This window comes from Pyrgilauda ruficollis, unplaced genomic scaffold (assembly GCF_017590135.1).
Source record: "Pyrgilauda ruficollis isolate IOZ18807 unplaced genomic scaffold, ASM1759013v1 scaffold74, whole genome shotgun sequence".
Classification (NCBI taxonomy): Eukaryota; Metazoa; Chordata; class Aves; order Passeriformes; family Passeridae; genus Pyrgilauda; species Pyrgilauda ruficollis.
In genome coordinates this window covers 4,493,689-4,511,564 of record NW_024529266.1, presented here as the reverse complement: position 1 = coordinate 4,511,564, position 17,876 = coordinate 4,493,689, and the positions used below count along the sequence as shown (strand labels likewise).

Sequence of the window (17,876 nt, the reverse complement as noted above, 5' to 3'; positions counted from 1 at the left end):
CAGCTTCCTTTGAAGTTTTGGCAGTGATGCAAATTAATAAAGCAAATAAAAACTAAAGGCATTTTCTTCCTCAGTTAGTTAAAATCGTGGAGTAAGTGGACAGATAGTATAAAACATTGAACATTGCTAGGGAAACTCATCCTCTAGTTCAGTAAGGCATAGTCTGCTTTTTAATAGATATAAATTAAACATCATTTTCTTCTGTAAATGAAATTTTCTTTTGACACAGTACAGAAATGCCAAACGTATTTATCTCTTACAGAAAAAAAAATATTATATTTAGTTCATTCAAATTATAAATCATAAGATTTATACTTCTGCAAATGGCATTCAAGTGTTCTGTGCTTTCATCTGTTCTTCATCTCTTGCCTGTGGAGAAACACGTATGCGTTGCACACTGTATGCATAAGCCATGTCACATGCATTCACGAATCAGCTTGAAGTGAAACTGCTGGTGAGTGCTTGCTATATCTGCAAATGGCACTAAAGCTCTCAGTTTTGTAAGAAAATGCTTCAGGATATTATTTCATCATATATACTAATGTATGAATATTAATATCATTAGAATGTAATTTAATGTTACAGAAGATGTGTGACAAAAGTATGGTTTTTTTGGAGAAAAATATCAAAAACTCACTGAAGCTGTAGATAAATGCAACTTAATATTGTATGTTTTCTTTCCTCCACACTGTCAGCTCTTGGTTAGGGGCAGACCATAGCATGATTGCTTTACCTTCCTGCCAGGATTGTATTGCCTTAAGAGGTTTGCTTTGAATGGCAATAAATGAAAGTCACATGGCAGTTTTTTCTTCATATTTAACAATTTGTCCTTAAATCTGAAATTAAAGTATAGAAGTACCCCATAGATGCTTATTAATTGGCCATGTCTTTTGACTAAATTATATCCCTTTTTTTTTCTTTTCTGAAATAAAGATATAAAAACAATTTTAAAATATAGACCTATTATAAAAGATGGAACAGGACTATATTTCAGTTTATATCCAGACACTCATGTGTATCTCAAGACAAGATGTTGTAACTTCAGTTATACAGCTGTTTATTACTGGTGTTTGCTTTTCACCTCAATGTCTTTTTGAAAATATACAAAGAAGTCAAAACATTTGTGTTTGCCCAGTAAGAAATAAGTTTGAACCTTTCTGCAGGAGTTTTAAGTTTGTTTCTTATTGGATTCTTATTGATAATCTAGGTAACCCTTTAAAGTTTTTTGAAGTTCTTACTTCTTAAGGAACTTTTAGTGAAGTTGCTATGGTAATATGTGACAGGATGTATAGTAAAAGAGGCAACTGAAGAATTTTAAAGGTATCTTCAAGTGAAAAATGAGATTTCACATTTAGCAGAGATAAGGTACAAGCAGTATTTGTATCTGCATATTTAAGAAGATAATGTTTCTGAACAAATGTACACCTTTCCTTAGGTTATTGGTTTTCTGATGTTTGAACTGAATCATGGATTCTACACATAGCACTTGCCTGGACGTCCTTGACTACAGATACTGAGAATTTTGTGAGTGAGAGATGAGGAAAACCTGATTTATTTATCAGACAGCTCATGGGTCTCGTCTGACCTCCTCTCCTCAGTTAGTTTTAAATTCCTTAGAATTAAAAATATATTAAGAATGTACAGATAATATTAAGATAGGTCAGTAGAGGTTTTATTAGAAACTAGACACTGGACCACTTTCTTAAAAACAAATGCAAAATGTTAATGTAAATTGGATGAGAAAAAAACAAAAATTTTGAAAAACAAAAACATTAAAGTCTTTCTGATACCTAGTAGGCTCAGTCCTAGTACTCCATCTTAAACAGATACAAGGAATTCAGACAATCATAGAATATGCTGAGTGAAAGGAAGCCATCAGGGTCATCATGACCAACTCCTGGCCCTGCACCTCATAAGCCTATTGTTTGTTCTTGGAAGGGACTTATATCTTGCACATGTCCTGGTCCTTTATTCTGGGACTCTTTTTGAGTAATGAGCTATAAGTAGGAATGAAAAATAGAGTATGAGAAAGTATGAGTAAGGGCAGGGGGGGTATGACATCTCTTTCATTTAAAGAGGATTATATTTACAAATACAGTTTTGGGGTTCTGTTGGTTTTTGGTTGTTTGGTTTTTTTTTTTCTCCTTAATAAATTCAATTAACTCATTACTCAGTCAAAATGCTATCAATTATTTATCAGTTGATCTTAAAATGAAGTGGTGCTTAAAATGCATATGTGTGTGATGTTTTGACTCTTGGCAGGAAAAATGGCTAATGTTAAAATGCCAGTGAGTTTCTGAACAAGAAAATTTTTTTCATGTTTCTTCTTTTTCATTGATAAAAAAGGAAAGTACTGACACAGTTTTCAGCAGTTCTTCCTGAGCCTAATAAAACTTTTTGTGATGACATTTTTTCATCTACAGATTTGTCACCTTATCTTTGTTAGTAAAAGAGCAACCATCTCTATGATTATACCCAAAAAATTTAATTTCTCTTAATGTCTCAGACACTGAGTCATTTTCTTCAGGGTCTTGTAAATCCCTAACCTTTTCCTCCCCAAAGTTTTCAGTGAAATTTAGTCAAAAGGACTTTCTTTTAGTTCTAGTAAAATGAAACCAATTGTTCCTGTTCTTTCTTGTGAAGTAAAATGTAAGCAAGTTTTGCCTTTCCAGATTACTACCATCTGTTTCCCTTTGGGGTGGGAAATAGCTAGATTTGTTTTGTATTGACAAGATACTAGTAGCACTTACAACATCACTAATGCATTTGTCTTGAAGCCTTACATAAATTGTTTTGCCCCTTAGGTGATCTAGGCTTAATTCTGGGAAATAAATGCTCTCTGGCAACAATTCTATATCCTTATTAGTTTCTGCTCATCAAATGGAACAGAACAAGATAAATGATACCTGTACTGAGGAAGATTAGAACCATCTGTCTTGCAGGAAAAAAGCCAGTTTGGTTGGTATTAGCTGACAGATTGTGTACTCTGACTGAACACTGTAAAGAAACAAATGAAGTGGTTAACAAAGAGCAGATTTTAATAGCTATTTCTAATATGTAATGACTACCAGCAAAAGATGCAAAACAAACTGGTTGCTGCACTAGTAGTGAGACAAATATGAATTAAATTTATTCAGTTGACTCAATTATACCAGCATTTTTGGGAGGGAATATCTGGGACCAGTACATATCATTGTGAATATAGCTTGCAAATTTTGTCTTGCTTGGAGGTGCACCTCCAGCTTACCTTTATATGTTTAGTCCCAATTTGTTGGAGGAATTTAACTGACTTCAAAGAAAAAATGCCTTCTGAAGCTGCTTCCTGTGACACAACACATTTAGCATAATTCCTTTCTTCTTAGTAGAGCAAACCTATCATTTCAGTCTTTTGTTAAATCCACTGAAGTAAAACTTAATCTTTTACTTGCTTTCTATGAAATACTATTTCCTGAATGTTAAGTTGGGGGGGTGGGGGTGGGGGTGGGGAGGCTCTTATTCAGTTATTAGTCAAATATTGAAATTACTTGACATTGTTACATTAATTCTTTATTTTATAAGTCTTGATCTATTTTACTATTCCTTCAACACTGATACCTGCTTTTTACATAACTGGCTATTCAATGACTTTGGTTTGTCTCTATGACGCTTGTATAAAGCTTCTGAGAATTCTGAACGCTGGTAACAGTACCTTAAAACTTCACTTACTTTTCTTGATAAGATTATTAAATACAGGTGGTGGATGCCTTTCTGCACTCTGCTGCATGTTTGTTGCCTAAAAGCCACATAGAGGAAAAATAATAATGCTGGGTTACTGCCAAGAAATTTTACCTTCATGCTTTGCCCATTAGATTGAGTCTGTCCTTTGTGCAGCACAAAATCTCACACGGATTTAAGGGCTTTGATAATATTTCTTCTTTATACAGAGTACAATTTCAGTACCTTATTGACAAAGAAAGGAATATAAATATTTGGTGCTAATAACACCAAGGTCATGGGTTTGATCTGTGACCATTCAGTTAAGGGTTGGGACTCGATCCTGATGGGTCCCCTCCAACTCAGAATATTTTGTGGTTCTGTGTGATTTTTTTCAGTGCAGTTTCCATTCTGACTTTTGGCTAATATTGTGAGACCAGTTTCTTTTTCTGATAACTCTTTGCTTGTAAATAATTTGTAATCTGTCTTTGCGTGGGGAAGCTTTAAAAATTAAGTTTTCCTTTTAAAGTGCAGTTTCTTGCAGTGCTAATAATTTTAATTGCTCTGCGTACTTGATGTGAAAAATATCTGCAAACAAGCTTTGAAGCAGCAGGATAAAACATTTAGGTCTGATTTATTTTAACTGTTTGATCTAGAGGCCCATTTCCTGAGATGTCTGTGGGCATGCTGGTCATAGAACCAAGCAGACACTGCATAATTATTTTAAGTTGTCATCTCTGTATTGCACTCTGATGGCTTACAATGGAGGCATAGAGATAGGTATCACTATTATATTTTTCATTTATTTTTTGCCAAAGAACCACTTGCAGCATCTTCTTGTTTTACCTATTGATTAGAAAGAAGGATACCAAGGATAAGTCACATGAGCTTTTAATCTTTCATCTGCCGATGAAATGCCACATGTAACTGTACTATCTGCACACTAGCTTTCATACATGTTTTGGAAGGGATTTGCAGACTTTTTTATGTGTGATTGTCATTTTTTTTAAAACTTAAGCCTTATTTTTAATTACAGCTCTGAGTCCTCAGACGTTAGACGTTAGTACTTTTTAAAAGAATGCTTTCAGAGTGTCTGAACACTGAAAAACTGTAAGTGAAAATAACCTATCATAGGCAGAATAGCCATGGTGTATAACAGATGTATTAACCTTTGACAAAACTGGAGAGCTCTTCTACATGAGTGTAAGGGTATCCCAAAAGTTTCCTCAAGTTTTAGTTTTCTTAGATTTATAAGTTTCAGAACTTAACTAGAGATGGTGTTTATTGATAAGAAGGTGTTTATTTATAGAGATGGGGTTTCAGAACTTAAGCAGAGATGGTGTTTGTCTGATTATTTCTTATAAGGTAGTTAATACCTCTCCTGTCCAAATATCTGTTTACCAGGACATCAGTATAATTACATCTTAATGATAGTGACATGAAATGTGTTCTCCATAGGTTTACTGCCATGACTGCTCTCAAGCTAAGTGTTTGTTCAACCCAGTATTTTAGATAGGTTGGGTAAAAGAGCATATCTCTCAGGAGAGCCATTAAGCATATTGGGTTGCAAACTGACTCTTTATTGAAGGGTGATTACTGTGTCTTCCTCTGCATAGACACTTAGATTCACACAAAATACACCACTGAAATCATATTTAATACATGTGGTCAGTGAAGAAGAGAGCATTTTGCACTGGCTCTGCTTTTCATTTCTATTGAGTATTTGTACACCACCTTCCATCCCATTTGGGGTTACAAAACCAAAGTAGCATCCATTCCTTCTACAGCATCTGAACATGGAAGAGAGAAAACAAGGTAACAGTCTAAAGTATGAGAAATTTCTAGTCTAGTGAAGATGTGACTTGTAATCCAGAGAGGGGTTTTTTTTGCAAGTTTTCGAAGTCTATTAAATTATTTCAGATGAGAATTTTCTCCTACTGGATTTTAATCAATTAAATGATGGTATAAATGCTCTTTTGTGTGGTTTGACATCATTGTGGCAGTCTGAAGAATAATCAGTAGAAATGATAAGGATGGTTACCACTGACTAGTTTATTAGCATTATCAGTTTCACAGTAACTGACCTTTTCCCTCTGTGCCTCGCTTCTCTTCATCTGTCATGATTCATTTTGTAGCATTGATTTCCTTTTACTCTAACAGTTTCTGTGTGACAGACTTCAAAATCCCAATCAACTCTTACAGTTGCTCAACAGTGTTGAGAAACTACTAGCTGTATTTAAAGAAAAAATGGGAAATTTATTTCTAATTGGGCCCTCTTGAGAGTGTTATAAAATTTAAAATGTCACTTGCTACTAGTACCCATTTATTTTGAAATACTATACTTAATTTTTAAAATTATGCAATCAATATTTTTTGCCAATATTGTTGCTACTGTCACTTTTTTATTATTATATTAACTGTGTCTATAAAATCATGGTCTGATTGTTACAAGATACAAGTAATTGAAAAGCATGCTTGCATGTGCACCCATGCTTCCACATTACAGCTTCAGCTCTGTTGTGCTATGCACAGCAACCTGGCTAGGAAAATTACAGTATCCCTGTTACTTCTGTTCTAAAGCTACACTTCAGATCCTTTATCTGTAATTTTTAGTGCAAGTACAGTCACGTAAATCATTCCTATTGAAGTTTTTATGGCTATTTAGATGGGTCATTTATATACTTAAAATGAAGTAGAATTTGTTCTCTAAGATAATGGCACTTGGATGGTGAATGGTTGTTCACCTGCTATGTGTGATGTGCACCTGTGGCTTGTTTTCTCAATAATCAGCTTTGCCCATCAGTAAGACTTTTCTAAATAAAATACAGCCCACCTCTGCTAAGTCTGAATGGCATACTTTTTTTGTCTTGTTACCTATAAAATTCTGTAAAATGTTTTGCAATAAAAATGAATACCTACTGTTCTTAATTCTTACTTCTGTTCTGCCATAATGAAAAAAGAAGTAATTTTTTAAATTATTGTAAAGTAAGTCCTAAGACAGTAGGACTTGTTGTTTTTCATAAAATCTGCATGTTAATAGATCAAATGTCTTCCACTATCCCAGTGTGACTGACATTTTCAATAGAACACATGCAGAGGAAAATAAGACACAATTACTAGGAAATTAACAGCTGAAAATGGGATATTGATTTGAACTGCAGTCAGACATGGTTTGGTTTTCTTTCATCTAATTTCAAGTCATTTTTTGTGGTAGACTCCTGATTCTTTTCTTATATACATATGTTTTCAAATCCTGATTGCCTTAAGGTCTTAAGGTAATCACTTAAGGCATTGGTTTTTGCCTTAAGATCTGCCAAGATCTGGTTGTTAGCCAGTTTAAGACCAGCATGTCAGCATATCTTGGTCATTCAAAACTACGCAAGCTCCAGATAGTCATATAAGATTGGCATGTTAAATGGATAAGCATAAGGATATTGCACATGAATTGTTTTAATTTTTAAAAGACTAGTTTAGAGGAGTTGCCTAAGTGCCCATGTAGGTGTTTCATTTTGACACTTAGAGCATTCAAAATTTATTTAAAGGTATATACTCTTTTACAGTCAAGCATTGTTTTTAAACCTATTTAACTGATCAGGTGTCAGGTATGGACATGCTAAAGCAGTATTTGATTGCACAGGATAGGCAGGTGCCCTGCCTTTTTTCTGATTTGTTAGAATATGCCAGAGAGGTGTTCCCTGATGCGCTACGCAGTAGCTACAGAGCTCCCTGAAAAGAGCTCAGGTGTAACCAAACTGGTTTTTCTACAATTATTCTGGTAAGTTCATGTAATGAAAGAGTATTTAGTAGGACAACTTTGGCCATAATTGCTGCTCAGTTTTTCCTTTTCCTTAAGGAGAGTTTGAAATCCAGTGGAGTCAATATGGAATTGCCCTGGAACACTTAGAACACTTAGAGTAAATCTCGTCATTACTCAGATTCCGGTTATAATCCTAACAGCTACAGCATTGTAGTCTTTTGTTTTGCAAGATGAAACTATGACAAGTAACAAAACTGATCTTGGAAATGGAAAGCATGAATGAAGTTTTTTTTGGAATAAAGGAGTACCGAACAAAGGGAACTTCTGGGATTTGAGAGACATAATCCTGGGTTTGGCAGAAAACCACATAGGTTCAAAGGTGTTTTGGAGCACGTATCCATGTATTGTTACTAAGTTTTCTCTGTATAAATTATGATGACATAAAAATTGGTTTACAAATCTCTGCATCAGTACTGTAGCTTACTTAGGATCTCCAAACTCATCTCAGGGCTTTCTTGGTGCTACACTGTAAGTTTAGTGATAAAACTGGTCTTGTAAACTATTAATTGTAATATCATAAAACTTCAGTAATAGCAAGAATTAAATTATTATTTTAGCCAAATATCACTAGACCTGCTTTTTACTGCCTTTTGTGGATTAGTATTCCTGCGAAACCATTGTTTCTTGGCTGTCACATTTCACCGTGTACAAAGAGAATGTTCATCTCTAAGATTCATAATTCTAAAACTTCCCTCCAATACATTTTTTAAAGAAATTATTTTAAATACAGTATTCTCTTTCATCTAGTTTAAATTTTACATCTACATAGAAGAAGTCTGCTCAAAGAAAAGGAATTACAGGCATTTTTCTATGCATTTCATTCCACCACTTGTTTTTTGATGGAGAAAGTTGAGGGTTGTTTCACTCAAGTGAAAGAAAAAAGATCTAGTTAGAAAAGACTATGAAAAATGTTTGATATGTTATCTGGCTGCTGTCTATAATATAGAAAACAAGTTGTTTTCAATTATCGTAGGTTATTTGTATGAACTACTTGTAGATATACATGAAAGTACCCTTGGGCTTCTGGAATTTGATATTACAGTCTCCTGCAGCATGGTGTTTGTTTGGCTTTATTGTTTGTGACTTATCTTTTTCTTTCAGCACTTGGGTTTTAAAGAGCTGTCAAAATATAACAAGTGTGAGAGGGTTTTTTGGTTTTTTTTTTTTTGTGTGTGTGTATTTGTTTTTAAAGACATCATGTTAGGATCCTTTAGTTTACTTTTGTAAGTTTGAACTTACAGCCTTCTTTTAATGCCATACTTACTTCTCTCTAAACACTGTACATATTAAACTGTCTGTTTTTCTTCTTCTCCATTGTTCCCTTTTAGCAAGACCTATATTTCATCACCATATCCTTGTCCCACTTCCTTACCATGTGCTTCTTCAAATTGAAGCTCATTTAGGGTAATACCGTGCATCTTGGAAGCACAGACCCTTATCTGTGCTGACAGGCAAACAAAGGATCCCTTAATACTTTTCACATATGTGGAAACTACACCTATAATCACACTGGAGATGAAAATAAAGTCATTAAATGGATATTACATGTCATTATTTTATCTTACCATGTCAGCCCTCAGCAATTTACCAGGCTTAGAATATTTGGGACCAAAATGGGTGTAATTAATGGTCAGTGTTCTTGTTTATTTTAGAATTTCCGACTGTCTTGTAGGTAACAAAATAAAATCTAATTATTTTGATATTTTATTAAGTGGTTTGTCAGCCATTATATAATTACTTCTTCTGAAAAAAAAGAAAACCAAAACAAAGCAATCTGAAAATTATGGCTATCAGAAAGGTAAAGCCTGTTGATATTTTTTGTGAGGACAACAATTGCAATGAAAGTCTTGAGGAAAGAGAAACAGATGAAATAGTACTGTGAGACTATAGTGAATGTTGTTTTTCCTGCTGTGTACAATTATATGTAATTAGATCTGTCCTTTTTTCATTATGCTGTCTCAAAATTATTTCTACCTATGTAGGTACTGAATGAACTTGTAAATAAGATAGCAAGATCAACATAGTCTGAAGAAATAATTAGTAACAATTTAACAGAAATTGTTCTGTTCAGGCTAAATCAATAGTAATGGAGATGAATAAATGGGTGGACACCTTAAGTAATTACAAATCCTTTAAATTATTCTTGAATTAGAAAGCAGGAGAACAGGACATATTTAATTACTTTCAGAGATTCATTAGAAGAGAACTTTCTGAATTCAGTCTTTGTTTCTTCTTCCCTAGAATACACTAATTTAGGCAGCTGGTATTCTGTTTCCTGTACCTTGCTGAACCTCTCATACAACCTGGTTAGCTAGCCTAGACATACAAACCCAGGTATTCAATTTTTGCCCCACAAGGTGAGTTATAAACATTGCTGTGAAGATTTATTGTTCTGTTAACTAACTTCTCCACTTTGGTTTCAGACTGCTTATTTTTGGCACAATTATTATTTTTTCATCACTCTAAAAAGGAAATTTTTGTGTTCTGTATAGTTGAGAGGAACTTTTGAGAAATACTGAATTTACCTTAGTTAATGAAAATGTACCAATAGGTTTAGATGGGGGATGTAACTAAAAAAATTAATTCCAGTTGTCTGCTGTTTTATTCTTCTGTACCATAGAAAGTTCTTCTTGGATATGTGAATATATTGACTAGATTGTACTTTTTTACTGTTTTTAATTTTAGTTACAGAAGTATTTTCTTATGGACTTTTGATATGTATTCATTATCTATAAAAGGTCTGTTATCTTCACAGTGCTTTTCTATATTTGTAACTGTGGTGTTGTAGAAGAGTTATTAGCTTTATGATGCATCATGAGGAAGAGGAAATCCTCAAAGGGCAAAGAGGTGTCAATATTGACTCTAAAATTATTACAACTAAATTAGAATTAGGCAGAATGAATTGGGAAAACAGGTACTGTGTGAATCAGCATGGAAATGCGAAGGTTGGAGAATCTTAATCTAGAGAGTCCTGCTAAGACTTGGGTCCCACGCAAAACCTAGCACTGCAATTTTGATTGTCTGGACCTTGAGAAGCACAATTAGAAAGATTCTGCATAAAAGCATTTACTAATTTACCTAAAGTTTTTTTTTTTTGGTAGAAATTATTACTGAAGAAGGCCATTCTCAATCAAAAGCCATGAAAGATTGCCTTCTTAGTTAGTGTTTTGGATTTACAGACCACCGAGAGATTGAGTCAATCTTTGAAATAAATGGATGACTTAATTTTGTTTAACCTGTCTCCCTCCTTTAGCTGGAAAGGCAACTGGCACTGCAGAACCTGATGGGAGAGAGACAAACAGCCATGCAGATTGCTTGGACACAAGAATTTCTCAAATATTTTGGGACATTTTTTGGACACTTACTGCTGTAGTTTTAACAACTGGGTATGAAGTTTATTCCCTAACAGAAAATATAAGTATATTACATTATATATTTCTATTTTGCGGGGTCTTGGTTTTGCATTACAGGCAGTTATTTTTATCCAGTGCTTGCTCAGAGATTGATCAAATAACAAATGGACTCTGAATTCTGTCTGCTTTGAATGTGTTCTGGTTATGTCTGCAGGTTTATTTAAAAGCAGAGACATGAGCTGACAATAAAATGACAATAAAATATCTGAAGTACAAAAAGTCCACTGCAAAATAAAAGTTGTGTGTGGAAGAAGAGAGAGTGTTTAAAAGCCATGCTGTTTTCTTGTCTGTACTGAGATTTAATGAACTGTTAGTGAGTAGCACTAACTAATTCTCCATCTGGATTTTTTTAATGCAGTGAACAAGTGGACATATTCTGAAGTCTACTCACTTACATTTGAATCAACTGACCCAAGGGAAAAAGAAACCTGGCTAATAAAGCTATATTGCATAGGGAAGAACTTGCCCTACAGTACTTTTGGTTGATAATGTTTTCTTGGGCTGTAACATGCTTAGAGGGAATTAGGAAATATGTGTGGTTTTGAGTATGTAGTGAAGATTAAATGCACCTTATGCGTTATGGGTTCTCTGTAGCATTTGGAAATGAACACAGAATCTACATTGCTACGTGTTGCAAGTGGCTGGGTATATGGCACTGCACATGCATGCTAAATGAGTTAGATCATCCCGTATTTGTTAATATTTTCAAAAACCACTATTGCATTTTTAAAATGCTCTTGGGTTGAGAAAGAAGGTAACCAGAAGACAAATGTTTCTGAGGAAATAAAGATTTGCTCTTTGATTAGAGATTTTTAGAAGGATACACAAGTCCCAGACAGCCATGGTCAGCCTAAAGTAACAGTGCTGATGTGCTCAATATCCTAAATATTTTTTTCTTTTTTCTTGCACAGAGCAATAAAAAGGAAGAGCCCAACAATTTTACTGCCAATACTTCCCTTAAGCTTTGTATTTTCCTATCATAATGGTATGGGCTATGGGACACTCTTGCTAAGGATTAAAGGTATGTAAGTCTGTCCTTTTCTCACAGAGAACCAAGCTTCAGATAACCTGTTATGTTTTTTTAAATGGCTGGGAGAAATCTTGTAATAGATATTTGACCTTTTTTTTGACAGAAATATTATGTCTCATTTTTTTCCTTCTGTTGAAATCAGACATTTTGCTAGTCAAGGGTACTCACTATACTTTTACAACATTTCTTTTCAGTTAAGACTGTCACTTTCTGTTCTTGTTTCAAAATATTTGAATGCTAAGGTTATAAACACAGCTGATGTAAGAACTGGATATTTGGGAGAAATGACAGATGTAGTGATTTAGTTCTGTATTCCACTCTGCTGTTGTTTTTTTGGGGAAAGGGTTAAGGATTACAATATAAAGGAATAGAGACATGAATCAGGGCCTTGCACCTTCATGACCAAACACAGTCATCAGGTGATGATCTTACTGCAGTGTCCTGATAAGACTGAACAAAGGTGAGTCCTGGAAAGTGGGGTCTTGCTTCATAGTTGTCCCTTGTCTATGCGATTAACTTATATACATTGTGTTGAAGTATACGGAGATGCATTTATGTTAACTCTGATTCCTAGTGAAGAAGACTGGCTCAGTGACTGTTGACTATAAGTGAAAACAGCATCAGGCCATGGCTTGTCACCTTCACAAATTGACTTAGTTAACTAAGTCTAACTAATTGTCTTGTCTGCTACTGGCACAACCATATTGAAACAAAATAAAAATCTGTTTCAGCACTTAGTCTTTAGCCTCCAGATCTAACACTTAGGTTTACTAACACTGTGTGCTTCATGGAAAATAGTGGTAGGTTAATTAGACAAAATCTGCTGTAGTTCCTGCTGCATGCAGGTGCAAATATATTTAGGTGATGCAGGATTGTATACCTGTGAACACTTCCCCAACAGCAGTAAACAAACTTCTCAGGATTTTAATAGGAAGAGTCAGCTAAGCAAAGGGAAGAAAGGGTAGTTCTCAGAAATCAAAGTGTTGAAAAGGAGATTAATACACACAGAGCAGAATTAGCACTTTGAATTTATGATTTATATGTAATGTGTTTACTGTGTACCATGTGGTCCTGTACAGGTTGAAGAGGAGCAATGTGGTATCCTATTGCTTTCAAATATGAAAAGTCACCTTCAGCACTTCAGATCCATTAGGAGAACTTCAGCAGTATGCAAGGCTTGTGAAAATGTTTTGCAGAAAAGAAACTGTAGAACCAAACAGAAAATAAAATTGAATATGCCAAACTAACTCTGTCATTTCCAGATTTTTTTTTCTAAAAGAAATGTGGTAGATCCATTATAAACTCATGAAAGCATTTGATGGGGGATTGCCTAAAGATTAAGTTAGCATGAAAGACATGGAAATTAGTAGACAGGTAAACATAGGAGTAAAGATATTACATCAAATTTTGTGCTTGAAAAGGAGGATTAGGCTTCAGCAGGGTTATTAACAATATTTCTCAAGATTTGGTCTGGATCTTCATTTGCTTTATAGTTTAAATTATGAGTAGGTTATCCTAATCAAATCTTTGGGTGACAAACTTGATTAAGTTCATCAACAGAGAAGAAATAAATTGTAGTGCAAGAAGAACTGATGGTCTGAAGAAATGAGAAAACAAAATAGGATTCAATTTGATAATGTCAGCAAGAAACTAGGGATTAATAGGGATTTCTACCACCAGAGCTCATCAGATGGAAATGGTAGAAAAAGGGAAAACATGAATGCTGATGATCACAGAATGAGTATAATCCAATAGTGTGATGAAATTCAGTTAAACAAAGTCTAGAAACATCAAGTGAGGTTTCCTAGTTTCATGGTATGGTTGAGATTGGAAGGAATCTCTGAAGGTTACCTGGTCCAAGCCCCCTGCTCAGACAGGATCATCCATAGCCAGTTGCCCAGGAAAATGTCCAAAAGGCTTTTGAATATATCCAGGGATGCATATTTCACAACCTTAGTACAAATAGAGTATAGATGGGAAGGTGCAGGAAAATAATAACTCTTGTGGAAATTTACATGTAATTCAGATCACTTCTGGAAAGGGAATCTGCAATTATACTGAAGAGCCAAAACTATTAGGTAATGACAAGCTGCCTTAGAAGAGAAAAAAAAGCGATTAATTTGTTTAGCTTTGTAAAAAGACATGAGAGATTTGGGTCTACAGATCCTACTTACAAGATAGGATAAAGGAAAGTAAGAGAAGGAAATTAAACTAATTACCAATATCAGCACTAGATTAAAAGGAAGTGGAATAGCCTGGATGAATCTGGTCTGGAAATCAGGTTCAGGAGTTCAATTTCATTTTATGATTAAAATTACGTAGTTGAAGAGAAGGTTTTATGACACAATAGACCTGCAGCCACAATGCTTATTCACAATACTCAACTGATCCCCATGTTCACTTCCATACCTTTGCAACCATTTCTCTGCTTGTCTGTCTATTCTGTTGGAGCATGCCACGCTTAATCTCTCTGGTGTAATAATGAATGTATGCACCATTCCCTTTACTGTTTTTTCTTTAAATGGTCTCTTTCTTCCAGAGTATACCTACCATCAACCTCATAGCAAATTCCCTCTCCTAAGATAATATGCAATTATTTCTGTGCTGCATGGTGAACCTTGTATCTGAACTAACTTGATCATGTAACTTCTGCATCTGCTGCCTTTCATCCTTTGGCATCATTTTATACCCCTGAAAATTTTCATTGTTTCTCTTTCATTAGGCATTTTGTTTCTGATCTTGCTTACAGTTTATTTTTTCTTCTTTCTCTAGCCTATTTGACCAAAAATTATCTCATTATTTTAGTATTCTTCCACACTGAAATATTGGAAGGGTATTTTTTCCTGCTTTATAGCTTGGGCTAATTAAAACCCCAAACTGAAGACACAGGAGGAAATACCTGGTTTGAGTTCTGTTTGTGCTATTGGAAAGCCCTAAGTTTCCAGGTCTGTGTATCAGGACCTAATCTTTTGGGTATGCCAGGGTTACAGAACAGCTGTCAAACTATCTTTTCTAAACCTCTGAGGACACAAAGAACCAACCGGCTGTCTGTGTTCTTGGCCTCACTGTTTTGCTTTTCCTCCTAGTCCAGGCACACACTGCTGGTGTTTTCCACACAAATTATTAGATGAGGGGATGGATTTTATGGCCAGCCTATAATTGCACAGAACTTCTCCACTAAGCAATGGGGCTCTGGCTACCATTTCTGAGATTTTCATAGCTGAGTCCTTGTGTCCTGAGCAGTCAGTGGGTCAATATGTCCTCTACTCCAGGTGAGGGACAGGCATAGAGATTTGTCTGTCTACATCTCTGTCCCCAAGATCTCTTGCTGTTTCATAATCAGATGCTATATGCAACTGACTGAAGTTGTGGGAGTGGTAACCAGTGTTGGTTATTAGTGGTGGTCCCAGGCATTGTAGTTCTATAAAAATTACAGCTGGGAGATGTCAGTGCTCAGACCTGTTTTATGGAGTGACCATAATCCTGACTGCATTGTAATAGTCAGTGAGGCTGATCACACATAAACAGTTTCAAACCACTGCTATAAGGATCATAAAGCTGGGACTTAAGGCATAGATAAACAAGATTGTTGGCATTGTGCCAAATGGCATCAGCCAAAACAAATGCATTCTTTGCCTAATCTTCATCACTTCTTATATCACAATCAGACCACCACAACCTATGTATGATGTTCAGTCTGTATCTTTGTTTTTTGGATTCTCTGTCCTAGATGTTTTCATTCCAGCCTTACCCAGAGCATTCTGCACTCTACAACTTTTCCCTGCTATGCTTCATGTTTAGGTATCTATCTTAGCAAAGTCTTTTGTGAGCAATGGGCTTTGAACAATGCTTCTTCAAGTCCTGTGCTGCCCACATTCTTTCACCTTTTAGGCTAGTCCTGAGGCACGAAGAAAGATTGTGCCCAAATATGGTACATCCGTGACACTCTGTACAAGTTTACTTGTTAAGGCTTATGTACACCTTCATGTGAATGTCTCATCCACTTTCTTCTCAGATTCCTAATTATCCCACCAGTCCAAAATTCCTTAGAGGCAACTTTGCTGCTGTATTGACATCAGCTTATTTATAAAATACATAGCTATGACTTGCTGTTTTGCTAATGTGGTCCAAACAAGAATGGCTAAATCAGTTTCTTAAGTTTTTTTCCCTTCGTTGCTTTCTAGTGGTAAGACTGAGGAAATTTACCCTTTTTTTCCCTTTTCTTTGTCTTTTTTTTTTTTCCTTTTTTTCCCTTTTTTTTTTAAGGTGAAGCAGAGAACATACTTGATGCACAGGGCACTTTGCTGGAATTGCCTAAAGGACCTCTCACTTTTAAAGATTTGTAGAAAATCAGAATGTCTCAGAGCAATTTCTTCATAGAAAAATAGGAAGATGGTATTAAAGCTACATGTCTGAAATGTGATTATAATACTGCATTTTAACATAATTAAATAATTTAAAAATTTATAAGATTATAAGATAAGATTATTTTGAGCTGTTACAAAATCAAAATTTAAAGGATTTTTAAAAATTAGTGCTTTCTAAAGCAATTGGTTTCATATTATATGTATCTCTTAAAAATAATCATTTTTCTGTAGTATATTTTTCTTGTTTATAATGAAATATTGAATTTGCATTGTCTGTTCAGAGTCTGAAAATAACTTTCACCTGTAGTAAAAAAGTCTGGTACTGACCAAACTCAGTATAACCAATAAAGATATGGTAATTGGTAGTTATAAGTTTGTATAAATCTATAAAATATTAATTGTATTAGTAATTAAATTGTATAAAATATATAAATAATTATGTATCATTTTCAAATATATTTCAGGATACCGAGCTCAATTTGAAGTCAGGAGCAGGCAGTCAATTTCTTTGAAAAACAAGACACTTTTTATTTGCTGTTCTTTAGCAAAGAACTCACCATCTCTGCTTCAAGTTCTGGAATAAACAGCTTTTATCAGAAGTAGGTTCAGAAGTAAACACATAACTTGCTAACTGTGTGGTTTACTCTTAGGGAAAACTGTGTTAAAGTATGAGTAGAGATAGCTTCTGAAAAAGAGGAAAGAAATTATGTAGCTATTTCCTGAATCTTTTTCATGCTTGTTCGACATTCTGAAACTCAGGATAATTTGTTTTTTGATAATTGAAATCAGAGTTTCCCCACTAAGATGAATATTAACTTAGGCTAACAGCAAGCAAAATTATTAATATATGTTTTTGTAATGAGTAGATCCAAGTGGCCTTACAAGTACTGAAAAACTGAGGGATTTTTTTGTATGCCTTTACTCTAACATGGTAAAGTCCAAGAATATAATTTTAGTATACTTTAATGTTCTGATGTCACACTTGGAAAAATTGTTTCTGCATTGGAAATATTGTTCAGAAACAGATTATTTTGTGTTTTGGATAGAAATTCTTCTAGCATTAATCCAGTTGAGGAATGAAAAACAAATGCTCAAAAAACATCAAAAAATGAATTAAGCCAAAGTCAATACTGACAATTTGTTGATTTAAAAATTAAATTCCAGCTGGAGATAATGCCCCAAATATGATTTTGAAGACTACTTAACTAAACGTAGAATATTGCTACAACAAGACAGCCAAATATATAATGAAACAAAAGCTTCTCAATGAAGAAGAAATTAATAGCACAGTTTCCACAGTTTGACTTCTGAAAGTGCATTAACTTCTGCATTCAGTCACTTCTGTAATTGGTTCTGTCCCCTGCATGTTAACAATGCATACAGTCTGTAAGTGATCTCAAACGTGGTGTGTTTTAATGGTTAGTGTAATAAAATGAACACAAGTACTACTCTTTCTTGTTTTGCTTTGAATTACAGAGCATTTGCTATGTTTCCTCCAAGTTCTGAAGTCCACCTTCCTTTAATTTTGAAGAATAATGGTATGTTTTGATATCTGT

General features: G+C 34.5%; 1 protein-coding gene across 1 annotated transcript in view; it reads left to right on the top strand.

Annotated features, from left to right (window-relative positions):
- PLGRKT (plasminogen receptor with a C-terminal lysine) overlaps nucleotides 1-16,341 on the top strand; it is a 24,319-nt gene extending 7,978 nt beyond the window's left edge. The window contains 4 exon segments of the mRNA XM_041486257.1: nucleotides 10,764-10,868; nucleotides 10,871-10,896; nucleotides 11,835-11,944; nucleotides 16,220-16,341. Coding sequence (XP_041342191.1) covers nucleotides 10,764-10,868; nucleotides 10,871-10,896; nucleotides 11,835-11,944; nucleotides 16,220-16,341 — 363 coding nt within the window.
- The last annotated feature ends 1,535 nt before the right edge of the window (nucleotides 16,342-17,876 follow it).